This window comes from Boleophthalmus pectinirostris, unplaced genomic scaffold, assembly GCF_026225935.1.
Source record: "Boleophthalmus pectinirostris isolate CB_2022bp ecotype Guang Dong unplaced genomic scaffold, ASM2622593v1 HiC_scaffold_16, whole genome shotgun sequence".
Lineage (NCBI taxonomy): Eukaryota > Metazoa > Chordata > Actinopteri > Gobiiformes > Gobiidae > Boleophthalmus > Boleophthalmus pectinirostris.
Window position 1 is genome coordinate 14717674 of NW_026571095.1, and position 15765 is coordinate 14733438.

The window sequence follows — 15765 nt, forward strand, 5'->3', positions numbered from 1 at the left end:
GTTTTTTTGTTTTTTGTTTTTTTTAACTCAGTACAGTACTTTGCTACTTTTACAAGTTATTTTCCTTCACTGCACAGTTATAACAATCGTAGTAGTATCTGGTTCAAACATATACTGCTATATATTATTATATAGTATAGTATACAGTAGTATATGGTTCAACCCGTCCCTTCACTATAGTAGCAGTTTACACATGATTCGTCATTTAGGAGCAACACTAAATATGGCACTAATTAAAAATAAATAAACAATTTACACTTTTTTCTTATACAGTTGAAAATACATACATGTCAGTGCGGTAGTTAAAGAAGTGGTGGTAACTCCTAACCATAGCCCCTTAATTAAGTTACTAAGCCTGAATCATTCTCAGAAAATGAAAATGTTTTGTTCATTATGAATTAAAACTTTCTTCATGTTTTGTTAAGACAAATGGGGGTGTACGTATTATAAAGTGTAACCAAATAATTACATTTTTAACACAGAACAATTAACACAATCTAGCCCAACTCTTAAAAACACCTGATCGACACAGAGTTCCCAGTGTCTGTAGTCAAATCAGAATCACACGCTGACATTTAGATAAGCATCAGCCAATCGTCTCATTTTAGAACGAGGAAATGTGCCCTGTGATGATACCAGGCCTGTTAGCCACTACAATGTCTCACCAAAAGAAATGCTGTTTGTCTTATGTGTTTGAAGTTATTCCTCTGTACCCCACCCCAGTTAGGCCCAAACTGGGAGCACTTACCATCACAAAGGCTGCTCAGGTGCACCCAGGTGAGCAGGACAAAAGTAAATGAGAAGTGTAGTATTTGTAAAGCACACAGCCTCTGGGTACAGGGCCAGCCTCTAAACCTGGAGGGACAGCTTCAAGGACCTTATGAGTGGACTAGAATACCGGGCTGGTCCTCGTACTGTTGTCATGATGTACTGATTTATATCTCTTTAACACAACACTTCACTCTGTCAGGTGTGTGTGTGTGTGACTAACAGCGTCTTATCTGATTACAACTACATGAATGTGTGCTCTTGTGTTTGACAGGCATGGCTTGGAAATGATAGAGGAGACCTTTTGGCTAAATTAGGATGAAAGGGATAATAGCAGTTATACAAACGTAATGATTAGCTGGAGCCCATTGAACGTCATAGGACCAAGCATCACTGGTCTAATTGCTGACATTTTTAAAAAATATATGTAATTAAAAACAAACACACATTTTGTTATGGATTACAGAGTGGAATAAAAATGTAAATATTTATGTTTATGTAGTTGTTATGTTGATAATATTGTGCATGTGATGGGAAAAGGCAGGCTATTCAAAACCCACTTACAAGTTTGAATACTGTATTAAAATGTTTATTAAGAGTTAAAAACAAATCTAAAAATTAAAATATTCTTTCTTTAACTTGTAATTACTTAACATGTCCCTAATGCTAGTGTTTTCCTACTTACATCAATATGTATGGATTTCATCATTTAAAAAAGTAAACGAGTATAAAATGTTACAGACTATGCCCTTTGATTATGTTTAATGACTTTGATCAAATTACATTAAATACTGTACAAAATTATGTTTATCACATACTTTTACAATGTTGAATGTTAATGGTCAAAGACACAGATGTATTTTTTAGTGTGAATGATGTGTTGTATTTTGATGTTTTAGCCGCTAGAGGGCACTTGTTAACACAAAAGATAACTTAGAAGATCCCTGGCAGCGCTTGTTTTGACATCAAAATAAGGTATTTGTGAAGTCCTGTAATAAATGTATGTTTAATGACTCAAAGCTATCCTGTGAAAGATATAGTTATCAACATTGCTCTATCATAATTGGACTCTCTCAAATAGGCCGAGGCTATGCGGGCTGTGTCTGTCTCATTACTGATCATTACTGACTATCTTAAGAACAAGACGTAACTTCCAGAGTTTACCTGTTTATGTTTATGTTATGTTACCTGTTTATGAACTCTGGCACAACACGTGGCCCCTGTGCGCTGTCCAGTGCTGTGGTGCTGAAACCGGAGCTGCCGGCTGCCATTACAAGCGACAAATCTGAATTATACGCGCACAAAGACAATGACCAGCCTTCAACCTCCAACATATGACTGACACGTGGTACACGTCGACCCTGTGAGATAAGAGAGATAATGCGTGATAATGTGTTCACGGTCAGGGTAGACTATAAAGATAAAAAATGTGTAAACAAAAACATCCTAATTCTTACAATGCTTAACAGAGAAGCAAGCCAACTAATATTTGTATCTTGGAACTTCAAAATTGTTGTGAAACATTTGCATTTACATCAGTTCATCATTGAACATGTATTACATCTGCTTCGTTTTGTCTCCACTTGCCTACATTACAAAATTTTTAACATTCTGATGAGGGACCATTGGTAATTCCTTCAAATCAGGAATCAGTCCTTTGCTTGAAACACATGGCTCTCGGAGTTAGAAATTATTTTAAAAAATATCACCAATTACCCCTAAACCAACCCTTTTAAATTAATGGGAAAACATTAAACTTTAAATTTCATCTTTTCATTCATTTTCAATTCTTGTGTCCCATTAGTTGTTGTTTTTTTTTTTTTTTTACCTGGATAAGGATTTAGGTCAAATTATTATTTTATTCAATACATTCTTCTTCAGCTAAAGCTACTTTAAACACCTGGGTTTGAGAGTGTCTGATCTACAAGGTGCATATGCCTATAGAATCCTAAATTTGATCAAATAAAAATAATGTTATTTGGTTTACATCATGTCTAGGTATATCTCTCCACTTGTACCTGTCACAGAACCCCATGAATCTTGAACGTACAAGGCTCAAAGACACTCTAGTGCTTCCTCTAGAATTTGAATGATGACCTACATACTTCCTGTTCCATCACCCTCTCTAACAACACTGCATTGTGGCCATGACAGAAACTACCTGCCCCATATCCACCCCTGTGTGCTTCCTCCAGGCTCCCCACAGAGGGCCAGGCCACAGGGGGTCTGGGGCCAATGACCCTGAGGGGACAGTGGCTTATTTGAGATGAGAGGAATAACTTTGGGGTAGGGGGTCTCAATAAGAACTCCTCTAAAATACTAGGACAATAGATGTGCATATGACCTCCTGTAGGTTTTCAATCATCTGATGGACTTAGGTTTACTTTCCCAAGTCATAAAGTAGAAGTGGATATAAACACTACTAATGACAACAACCACACCCGTATTTAAAGGTGTTAGATAACTCAAGATTACTCAAGATCAATAAAAGGTTAGGGTGCTAATAAATGACATACACAAAAGCTTTATTATTATTGTATTATATTTTGACTTGATACCTAAAAGACTAAAATAGTACAATAATTAATATAATTAATAAATGCTACCAGGAAATCCTTTATATCAGTACCAAATGTGTAAATGTAGGAAACAATAATAGTATCTGTAGAATTTTAATTTATGTGTTTCATTAATAGTCACTTTATAATGAAGTTGTTTGAGAGATCTTTGTAAGCATTTTATAACTCAATCTTTTAAGTGTGTACAATATTCTAAACAGGTTTGTCATTATGAGATGAATAATCATTTTGCCTTTTCTCATTGTGCCTTCTTTACTGCATCCTGTGGGTCAGTAATGCTGCTTAAATGCCACAGTGAAAACCCTGTGAGAAAAAGATGTGGGGAGCCAGGCCTCTGTGCAGGAACCAATAGGCCTCAGTGTGTTGGGCCAAAGGGCTTCATGTGAGAGGGACCGCAGGGCTTAAAGTTAAAGATTACTTTGAAATCTGCATTAAACTCTTCTCCTCCTGCTATGCCCCCTCCCTCCCTGCAGCCGTCACTCCCACTCCTCACAAATAAGAAGCTGTCGCCACAGAGCTGCGGATGAGTTGAAGCAGATCCTCTTTGATGACAGAGAAGGATCCTTTTGTTCTCACTAATCCCCACTCAAACCCACCACTCCCCATTCCCACTGAAGTCCACCTCAATGTTATTACTGCTACTACCTGTGTCACTTTACATGGACAAAATCCTTGTCAAATTGAAATTGGCAGCAGCTTCTTGCATTTTATAGAGTAATCTATGACAAACCTGTTTTGCTTAAAGTTAGGTGTATCCAATTAATAGCTGTGATTATTCAGGTCACAATATAATTAAATAATTATGAAAAGTTGAAAAAGATAATGATTGTGAAACTCTTAGAGAGAAATGTCATTTCAGTTCAAGGTATAATTTACTTCTTTGTCAGAAATGCAAATTTCATTAAACTGGTCTTCAACTAAAAGAATCTCTATAAATTTCACTGTTTGCCAGATATTGTGACATCCCAAAGACTGAGTTGCTGCATATTACCATAACCCACATTATATACAGTACATACAAACATACCTGACATAGGTGGATCTGAACAGTCATACTCTTGCCAAAGGGTAAGACACAGAGACATTTGGGATGTGTCTGCTGTCTTATGCTCCCCTAAGTGTCCACAGTGTCATTATCAGATTTGACACACACATTTCACAGAACAGATGAAAGTGCTCCTTCTTCTTGTAACATCTGCCTTCTGACGCTGACCCCAAACATATCGCCTGAGGAGAGGCAGCAGTGTGTGTGATCACATGTTTGCACGTCTGTGGAGCAAAAAGGGACACTGTGTATGGATCACTTTACATGTAACTGTCAACATACATGTCTATAGGCATATGACTTAGCAGCACTAAGAATACAAAAGGTCAAAGTTTGCTGAGCTTTGGTGAGAGGGAGCTTCATTAGTAACGAAAGTGATTTGGAGATCTGTGGACCAAATTTTCAAAACTCAGTATCAAATAGAGAAATCAATATTGCATAAAGCATGTAAAGCATTATTTATACTGACACATCAGCAACAAAATTTATCATCACATTGTTAGCTGTGCTCAACTTCAATTTAACATGTAGGTTTACTTAGATCTTTAGGGACTGTTTTAACAGCACACGGATAAATCTATTTGTCCTTTGTCTCCCCCTGGTGGTTTAGAAATGAATAAAAAGTATGTCAGTTTATTATGAGTTTCTGTCAAAGCACATTTATGCTAATTGTTTGTCTTTATAAGACAAACAATTCAACCTCAGACATGTAGTTCAAAATGACGATTATGCACATATTATGACCAGACTGCCACACTGAGAGGCATTCAATTTGAATCAAGAGATACGTTATTTTGTACATATGGATCTATTGAAAAAAATCTGTAATGGACATTTAGTCCAAATAGATCCACCAAAAAGGGTCTAATTAACTTGAGTGGACCACAGGTATGTGAGTCATGGTAGCCCATGGGATGGATATCAGCACACTACCTCTGTGTGTTCTTTCTAACTCCTGTTTCCTCTCACCACAACACTGTTGTCTGAGGGCAGCAAGTCTCTTGAGGTTATTTCATCAATTGATGAATTTCTCTGTAACATTCTGGTAGCGGCAACTTTCTCTGTCTAACAGATTCCCTGGATTGCTTTAATAAAACCCAAATAATTGCCATTACATATATGCATGTGTAACTTTAGTGAATATAAGTCTATAAGTCTAGACTAATGATATTTTAGAAGTAGGCCTATTTGGTAATCTACAATAAAAAAACTAAAGCAGGATTGGTGACACCATACAAAATTCTAGCCTGCAGTATTATATGTCAGCAAATATATATATATACTATTTACAGATTGGTGCAGGAGTGGCTTGTTAGTAGAATATTCTAATAATCAACTGCAAACCTTCACCTGTATCCTAGAAAACTTTTACTTTTATATCAAACAAAAATATCTGTCCATTGTAAACATCTAAATCTAAATCTGATTACTGGCTTTTCATTCCAAATTGCAGAAGTAAGAGACCCTCCCTCTTCATAGGCTTCACTATATCAAGCAGCAAATTTTCAATTTAGCCTTGTTGTTTCTTACATGCTTGACTGTTTCTTAAATTTTTTTGAAAGTAATTACAGAGCAGTGGGCAGGGATAGGAAGTAGGGGAAAGCTGGATTTTTTGAGCACTCAGGCCTCGAATGAAGTTCAAAGATTAGGCAGGATCTCTAGGCATGAATCATTCAAAATTGGGGTGACCAGATTTTCAAAATTCAAAACTGGGACACACTCGGGTTGGGATGGTTGATGTAAATAAAGCGTAACAACCATCAGTGAGTTTTCTGTGTTTTAGCTTAACAAATCTACACCCCTCTTTACTGTTGGTGGGTAATACATTGGTCAAAAATAGGAACAACTGGGACATTTCTTTTATAAAACTGGGACAAATGTGTGGTTTTGGAGAAATCTGCTGGGACAGGGGACACATGGCTCAAAACTGGGACATCTGGTCACCCTAATGAAAATAAAACTCAGTGTGAGCAAATGATGATAGAACACTGTAATAGCGCGGTAAAAAGCTCATAAATTGCAGCGAATATGTGCCTTTAAGAACAAATAAAGAGTAAAATAGCGTATATTTAGGTCCGTTGGAAAGGACTAGTGCAGTGCATGTTATGATGTGGGTTACTGATGCTGCATGATGACCGAGAGTAACCCCACTGACGTCCCTGCTGCCCCAAGCACGCGCCACCTCCACTCAGCCAATCAGCGACCAGAACGCTTCATACGCTCTGTAATGGCTTCCGGGCTGGCAACACTGGCCCGGTGATGCTCAGATTGCCTATTTTCACCTAATTTATCGTCATTTTAGTTCATAGTTATAACTGATTTTTATTTAAATGCAACATAGTGACTTGTTACAATGTCAGATCTATTGTTACATTGATAAGCGCTCCTCCATCCTTCTGTGATCCTGGCGTGCAGTTAGCAGTCGAGAAAAGAGGTGAGAATGTATGGCTCTGTGGACGCTTTGCAGATGTTGCTGTTGGTGAAAATTATTGCTAGAGCTGTGCATTTGGTCTCAGAGAGGTCGTATTGACAAGGGCTTATTATTACTACTAAAGTGATGGAATATCTGCAGTTTATTACGCCTACATTGATCAAACATTGTAGATAGGTCCGCGTGCTACCATCATTGTGAAACAGCTGCAGTGGCTAACCCAGACAGCTAACATTACAGTCTAGCCGCTAAGAGCTAGCAATCTGAGCTTTCCGCTACCAGCTACTATCTGCTGTGAGGGATGCATGCTTATAAAAGAAACTCTGTAAGACGTCCACTGCCGTAACAAGAAGTATAAACTATACACTGTATTTACAATGTGGCTATAATGAAAAGCATGTCACTGGTACAATGCTGTGGATGTACCTTCAAATTGTTACTGTTTGCTGAGTGCCCGATGCTATCCGAGTCCGCTGCAATCAGATAAATAAAAGGCGTCTGTGAAAATAAACATCCTTATCTGATACAACTACATAAACATAAAAACCTGCACTTAACACTTATGACTAAAAGATAAAATAGGTAGTGTTAGCTAATAGACTACTACTGATGTCACATGACCTTCCTAGATGTTATTTTCACGCGGGATGAAAAAAACAGAACAGATTAAGATACTACAATGGTTTTAGTGGTGCTTTTGCGGACTGTAGTCTTCAATTCACTAAAAGCCTTTTGTTATTTGCTATTACTCATGCATCAGCTATGAGTTCGTTATTACATGACGAACCTGTGTGACTGGCTACTGGTTCACCTTTACAGCCACTGAGGTTTTAGATGCAGTGATTGATTTTTCACATTTAGGTGACAAATGTCTGTACTGACGCTGTGTACAGGAGACCACAGGGTAAAGTTCTTACAATATCTAATTTTTTAGTTGGGGGACTGCATTTTTATGGCCTTTGGGTGTTTTAGTGTGCTGAATAAAAGTTATATTCTGCAGGAAATCTAACATTATCTGTAGATTTGTTTTGCATTATGTATAGCATGAGGATGCTGTCTCTTGTTTCATGTAGAGTCCGTTGCATCTGGAAGTACTGAAACATTAGCCAACCAAGCATTGGTCAATTCTCACATGACCAACCTCAACAACCTCAAAGATCCAGGATCCAAGGACAGATTTGCATCACTAGCTTCTAGGCAAGATGGCAAACTACCTTTTTGTGTACTATTGTAAATAGTCACATGGGGTGCCAAAAATATGGCCTGGAGGACTAACCGTTTAGCATACAAGGAGGTCCCTTTAATTATAAAAAAAATCTAAAAATATAAGGAATCAAATACAACTGAAAAACTGATGATTTTACTAATGATTCAGTTGGACTCATTTTAAAATATTACAAACTTGGGATGATGTTTTCAGAATTTCTTATTTGTGTATAGTAATTGAAACATATTTGATGCTATTAGTAGTGATGCAGTATCCCAGTTTGCATAGACTATCCTCTGAGTTGCAAGACCTATGACAGAAATTGTGCTGATTCAGAATAAGCTAAGAATAGAAAGAAACCGATTGGGAAAGGCAAGGATTGACTTACCCTGGGCTAATTATTGTGTGTACAGACCTAAGCTGCTACTTGATATTGCCAATGTGCTGATGGAGCTAGATGCAGGGAATCTCTCTTATGTCCATGTATTTATATTCTTTTGAAGGTCTGATAGCGCCGTCTCCCTGTTCTCATCACTGACTGAAGTCTCAGTTTCCTCTCAAAAGATGAAGCTCAAAGAGGACATTAACCCGCTCCTGCTGCAGGTGTTCCGGTCAGTTGTGTGGGTCTACTCCGTCATCACCTTCATTCCCTGGTATTTCTTCTCCGGGGCCAGCACCAACTTAGATAGAGCTCGGCGGATAAAGGCACGCTCCATCACTGGACTTCCAGCTGGTCCGTACAGAGCGGTGAACTGCCAAGGTCAACTGGTGGCATGGCTGCACCCAGGGGTGGACACTTTGGACAGAATGTTTGAATATGCTGCCAAGAGGTTCCCTGAGAGAGACTGTCTGGGCACAAGAGAAGTGTTGAGTGAAGAGGATGAGGTGCAGCCCAATGGGAAGGTGTTTAAAAAGGTGAGGACACAAATCAAAACCCTCTTGTTATGTTATTATTGTTTGGATTAGGTGATTATTTCATGACATGAACAAGTCACAGCAATATTGCAGTTTAAATAATCAATTAAATAGAGAGGTAATTTCTGCTAATTCTGTATCTTAAAAGCCCTCTACCTCAAAGAAAGAACAATGTTTTTATATCAAGTGATTGGTCAGCTGTATTACAGCAGATAGCATCACAATATTGGAGGTAAATATGGCATGCATTTTTTCACCTTAGTTATCAAGTAATTGTTTAAGGCTTCTGGGGTCTGTATACATTAATTGATTGGAGACTTTCAGCAAATAGTCTGAGAAGTGAAACAATCTCATGAAGCTGCGGCCAGTACTGTGGCCAGCACATGAGCTGCGGACTATCTTGCTGCAGATTTGTCAAGTACATTTTTGGTAAATACTTGAAGTAATGTTCTGTTTTTAAAGCTTTGATGATGAAGTTTTTGTCAGGCACCATAACTGTTCTTGTGGTTCTTAGCATTGTCAAGAAATATCTGGAGAAGTAGTAACGTGTCCCTATTGGACATTTGCAAATCTGCAAACATCCTGCAGAGGGCACCAGAGTCCTGTTTTTCTACAACCTTTCTCCTGTTGTGTGCCAGTAATCAAATCAAAGCCCATAATTTCTTAATTGAATGAAATATTAATTCTTGGCATCTTATGAATAATCATGATTTTGCTTTGTGTTTGACATATTGTAGGTAATTTTGGGTAACTACAATTGGCTGAGCTATGAAAAAGCCTACCATGCAGCTCAAAGCTTCGGCAGTGGCCTGGCAGCTCTTGGGCAGAAGCCCCAGTGCAACATCGCCATCTTCTGTGAGACCAGGGCAGAGTGGATACTGGCAGCTCAAGCCTGTTTTATGTACAATTTTCCATGTAGGTCACAGTCTACCTAGTGTATTCAAACAGATATTATAGTATAGTATAGTTGCTGACATAACATTGTTTTTCTAGTGGTAACTCTTTATTCGACTCTTGGACCCACGGCTATCGCACATGGGTTGAATGAAACTGAGGTCACCCACATCATCACAAGCAAAGACTTGCTGCAGAGTCGTCTTAAGGTAATTTATATAGTAACCTTTGTAATTTGCACACACACTTCCTCTCCTAGATCTGCACATGTTGCTAAGTTACTGCTTTTTAAATGGCCTTGGTGCTTTACATGCCTCACGTCCTAATTATTCTTTTCTCACACTTTCTATTCGCCCACCTACCTAGGCGATACTGTGTGATGTGCCAAGGCTCCAGTACATTATCGTCGTTGACAACAAGCCCACGAGCTGGCCTGACCTCCCCAGAGGCATAGTGGTGAAGAACATGGACACTGTGAGGGACTTGGGATCTAAGCCTGACAGCAGTGAGTATTCATGCAGGCAGATTAAAAAGGTTTCTAATTTTGTCGGGTAAACGGAAGTGCACTGATGGAGCCTAATACAAAGCCCACGCCCTAATGTTTTGATGAATGAAAATTATTTGAGGCGTGACACAGCAAGCTTAAGGTCAAATCAGTCACAAAACAGCCATGGTTCCTTTGGGCATTCATCCATGACTTTCAGAATAATTAAAAATTAGAAATGTTGCCATAGTGATTAACAATTTGGAACAAAATATATTTTTAGAATGGGAAAAAAACTCAAAAAGGTGCACATAATAGGAAACTGAAACTAGGGATGGGCGATATATCTGATGCAGTACTGATTCAGTGGTATCAGCCAATATCTATACTTGAAAACAAGTATTCTGTACCTATATTCTTTTGCACTGTTCCATTTTCTTTGTACCCTTTTTCAACAGATTAATAAGTCAAAATGGAGAGCGTGTGACTAATCATTTTATATCCCACTAACATCCATTTAGTTATTATTTTTAGAAGTGAAAAAGTTAATTTTTGATTGTTATTTTCAGCAGGTACTTTTATGTATAATTTGACAATTTATAACCAATTAGCACTGTACATTGCACTTTATGCATCTGTGTATTGATTCATATATTGTTAGGAAATCTTGTCACAATATATTAGAGTTTATCAGTATTTTTTGTGACTAATATGACTCGCTCACTTTATTGCCTGGTAGTTCTTCTCAGTAGTAATCCTGCTCTCTGTTCCATTTCCTCCTTCATTTTTGCAGTTTCAGTTGACCGCAGACAGCCAGTGCCCTCAGACATTGCAGTCATCATGTACACCAGCGGCTCAACAGGCATCCCCAAGGGTGTCATGATCTCCCATGGCAACATCATCGCCTGCATCACGGGCATGGCTGAGCGGGTACCCAACCTCAAGTACGTCCATTTCCCATCCTTTGTCCATTTCTCTTACTTCTTCTCCCCTGTGGTGTCATTGTCTGTCTCTCACCTCAGTTTGAGGTTGCTTTTTTTGCATAACATTACTCAGACTCAAACTTGTTACTTTCGCTCTAGTGAAACGGACACGTACATTGGCTACCTGCCATTAGCGCACGTGTTAGAGCTTAGTGCTGAACTGGTCTGCATCTCTCATGGATGTCGCATTGGCTATTCTTCACCTCAGACACTTGCTGACCAGGTAACCAGCACACTGTGTTAGAGGTTGTGTTGCCTTTTTATTATTATTTTATCATGACTTAAAATGCTATGTTTCTTTTCAGTCTACCAAGATAAAGAAAGGTAGTAAAGGAGACACAAGTGTGCTTAAACCTACTCTGATGGCAGCTGTACCGGTAAAGGCATTTGAAATATTTTACTTACATTACATTTTAAGAGATGCCATTGTCTTTAATCAAACACTGTCATTACATGTCAAATCCTTGGTGTGTGTGTAGGAAATTATGGATCGGATTTATAAGAATGTCATGACCAAAGTGGAAGAGATGAGCAGGTTCCAGAAGACCCTCTTTGTTCTGGCATACAACTACAAAATGGAGCAGATTTCAAAGGGCTACAGCACACCTCTCTGCGACAGGTTAGCTTAATAAGCAAATTCATCTGTTGATGCATCCGTGAAGTTAACTTGACTAATTTTTTTTTTTGGTCCCTACAGGCTAGTATTCAAGCGTGTACGTGCACTGCTGGGAGGACACACGCGGCTCTTGCTTTCTGGAGGAGCTCCTCTCTCTGCAGCTACACAGCGTTTCATGAACATCTGTCTCTGCTGCCCCGTGGGACAGGGTTATGGCCTGACGGAGACCTGCGGTGCTGGCACCATCAGCGAGGGTAGGTTCATTATGTAAAACTGTTTGTTGTTTTGGCTTCCTCTGGGAAATTAAAAGAGGAGACACTGTAAACATGACTGTTTTTTGAAACTTGTTCCACTAATCACATTTGTGATGTTTTTTAGCTTGGGACTACAGCACAGGACGTGTTGGTGCACCGCTTGTGTGTTCTGAGATCCAACTAAAGGACTGGCAAGAAGGTAAGCCATACATCAACCTATAAAAAGTGCATAGAATTATTGGAAAGTTTCAGTTTGAATTTTTAATTATTTCCATGTACTCTCCTAGGTGGATACTACAGCTCAGACAAGCCCAACCCACGAGGGGAAATTTTAATTGGTGGTCCCAATGTTACCATGGGTTATTACAAAAATGCAGGAAAAAACCAAGATGACTTCTATGTGGATGAGAAAGGTCAGCGATGGTTCTGCACTGGAGACATTGGGGAGTTTCACTCTGATGGATGCCTCAAAATCATCGGTAGATTATTTTTTTAAAACATTTATGCAAATAAAAAACTGTATGCAAATTCTGTAAAGAATTGTTTTCTCATAGATCGCAAGAAGGACCTGGTGAAGCTGCAAGCCGGTGAATATGTTTCTCTGGGGAAAGTAGAAGCTGTCCTGAAGAACTGTTCTCTCATTGATAACATCTGTGCCTATGCAAACAGGTGCTCTTAACATATATATGTATTTTCTTAACCTAAAATCTTTTATTAATAACAGTCTCTGGCTCACAGTGACCAGTCCTACGTGATCAGCTTTGTGGTGCCTAATCAAAAGCAGTTAATGGCACTGGCTGAGCAAAAGCAAGTGAAGGGCACATGGGAAGAGCTCTGCAACAACGCCCAGATAGAAAAAGAGGTGCTTCGCGTCATCACTGAAGCTGCAATCTCTGGTAACAGCACAAATCTATAAACAGTATACTTTATGAAATCTGAAATTGTGTGTAACATGAGGAATGATGTCATGATGAACATCCAATACAGAGAAATTGCAACCAGTGACTAGCCACAACAATTATGGACATTCATACATTTATGTAATTTGTAATAATTCAAATTTTTCTGCTCTAGATTCATTTATAGTAGTTCTTGGTGATATTATTTGCGTACAAAAAGCACTGGTTAAGTGCATCAGACACAAATACCTTGAGGGTGGCCATCTGTGCTCACCTCTTCTTTAGCTGCTATACAAGTTGACATTTTGTCTCCACTTCCTCTGATTTGTGCATGTGATGTATGAAGATATAGTATAGAAAAATGCTATATATTTTTGTTTATTGTAGGAAAACTGGAGAGGTTTGAGATCCCCAAGAAGATTCGTCTGAGTGCTGAGCCTTGGACCCCAGAGACTGGATTAGTTACTGACGCATTCAAACTCAAGCGCAAAGAGCTCAAAACACACTACCAGGAGGACATCGAGAGAATGTACGGCGGAAAATAACATTCGGAAAACACAACTTTATATTTGCACACATTTATGAGGAGTCCAGATACCACTAGCTGGATGAAGACATACTTTTATTTAGACATGCACACATTTGCAGGAAAACTACTCCATGGCTTTCCTTAACCAGCTTCTATCAAAGAAGGAAAAAGAACTTGAATCCATCCTAACACTCCATGTCATGACCAAAAGGCTGCAGGTCCCCTAACTAAACCATACAAACACGGGGCGCCGCAAGCACTGTTTTCCTCTTTTGGACCGATTTAGCCCTTAGAGTCGCCATGACAACCGAGGTGGCACATAAAGTCCGGGTGACTTGAAGAGAAACAAATGTCAGGCTGTGTGGATCAATGTCCCCATGTCTTGTCTGTTGCTTTTTATTATATTCCATCCTTTTGTTTGTCCACTCCTCTCCTGTAGTGGTCTCAGACTTGTAGTGTAGGTATTTGATAGGGAAAGATGGAGGAACTTATGCAGGGATTTCTTCTTTATCTGGTATTACATTTTGTGAGGAAATGCTTTTAAGAATGTTCTTGAATGCTTTTTCATACTGTTCATATTTTTTTATTTTATTTGTTTTTATAATGCTCTTTAATCAGTTGTTTTTTTACATGCTTTATTTTTATCCCAAAAGACTTTACTTTGGGCATGTATGTTCTGACTTGACGCATTTTCCCTAAGGCCTTCACTGTAACGGTCAAATGAGATTTATCTTTATTTCTATCCAGGTTTTTATTGGTTTACTGATATGGCCCTACCACATTTGCCACTAACACACTCCTCAAGTCTCAACCAAGTCTCCGTTCGGACTTCAAGGGAACCTAGCCTGTAGCATAGTTACATATAGGAGATGTATAGATTCAGCAGTCTTCGATAACAGTTTAATTCCATCCTTTGAGTGCGATGTTTTGTGTTCTCATTTTGCTCCTTTTAGATTACTAGTATACTTTTAACTTTTGTACTTACAATAATGACATATGAAATGAATGTGCAATATTTATATACACATTTTAAAGTATTTAGGAAGGAAATTGACCCTCCTTTAGTGTATGAATGTTTAGGGCCTCTTCAATGAAGGCAGAGTTTATGAAATTTAAAATCAGAGTTCACATAGAAACGGTAGAGACACTGATTGGGAAGTCTACATGTAGCCCATTGAAATGTAGTATGCTCAAAAATTAAAATTGTTATTTGGCTATATAGAAACTGCATGATGAAGTGTGTGCAAATATACCAAAGTGCTTGAACATTTACTTGAAATTGGGGTTAGAAAATGGCACTCCGGTTACAACAACTGAAGACATCATAGCAAAAGTTTGCCAAGGAGAGAAGAAAAAAAATATCCATATCCAGATTGTGTGTTATAATGTATGTGCAATGTATATAAAAAGGGTTGACTTTTAACTGCCATTATATATTTAACCATATAAACAACTTACTGGTATTTGACAGGCGATGATGCACCCCTGTTTTTGAGCTGCTTAGTTTGTTCTTTACATTTCTCAGGCAGGAACATGCAAGAGGAGCCTACTTTGAATGCTAAATTTCATTTGCTTGTACTAACTCATAGGATTGACAATGGTACAGTCAGTTTTAAATGTTCAGATGCCTACAATGGTTGCAATATTCGCATGTCAACTGTTTGACTTTAGGGGACCCCATTTTTCTTGTTATTTTTTTTTTTTTTTTGAAACAACACTTATGAAAAAGTCAATAGCTTACTGTGCTGTTTGCTGCTCTCCCTCTGCCTGGCTAGAGGCTCGTTGCCTTTCTTACACACATGAGCTGTCTGCAGGGTTTGAAGAATGTGAAGTGCTCCTCCAAAACCTTTTCTGTTGTGTGCTGATGAGCCTACTGACAGCGACCATTTGGCTGAACGGCTGGTGGTGCGTATGCAAACCACTGCTGTTGATATTTTCACTTGTAAATACATGGGAGGCGGTTTCTTCATATGTATTTCTTATGTGCAGGCATCCTCCTAACATATTTAATAATGTTTGTTACTGACCAGTTTTGGGGTTACCTTTTTGTTTTTGTGTGGTTACATTGCCCTTTCAACTGGGCTTCTTGAAAGTGTCTCCTTCCTTAATTTATTTGTGATTTGGCCTTGAAAATTATGTAATAAATTTTGTCTTGTAAGTA

The 15765-nt window shown here is 38.5% G+C and overlaps 1 protein-coding gene across 1 annotated transcript; it reads left to right on the forward strand.

Moving 5' to 3' along the window:
• Positions 1-6626: 6626 nt before the first annotated feature.
• On the forward strand, positions 6627-15765 carry acsl3b (acyl-CoA synthetase long chain family member 3b). Its single transcript, XM_020922214.2, has 15 exons — positions 6627-6826; positions 8534-8945; positions 9683-9860; positions 9939-10048; positions 10206-10344; positions 11117-11267; positions 11406-11529; positions 11612-11683; positions 11786-11925; positions 12004-12176; positions 12301-12375; positions 12464-12655; positions 12731-12845; positions 12915-13072; positions 13463-15765. The coding sequence occupies exons 2-15, from the start codon at positions 8595-8597 to the stop codon at positions 13618-13620; spliced, it is 2136 nt and encodes a 711-aa protein (XP_020777873.1). The 5' UTR covers positions 6627-6826; positions 8534-8594; the 3' UTR covers positions 13621-15765.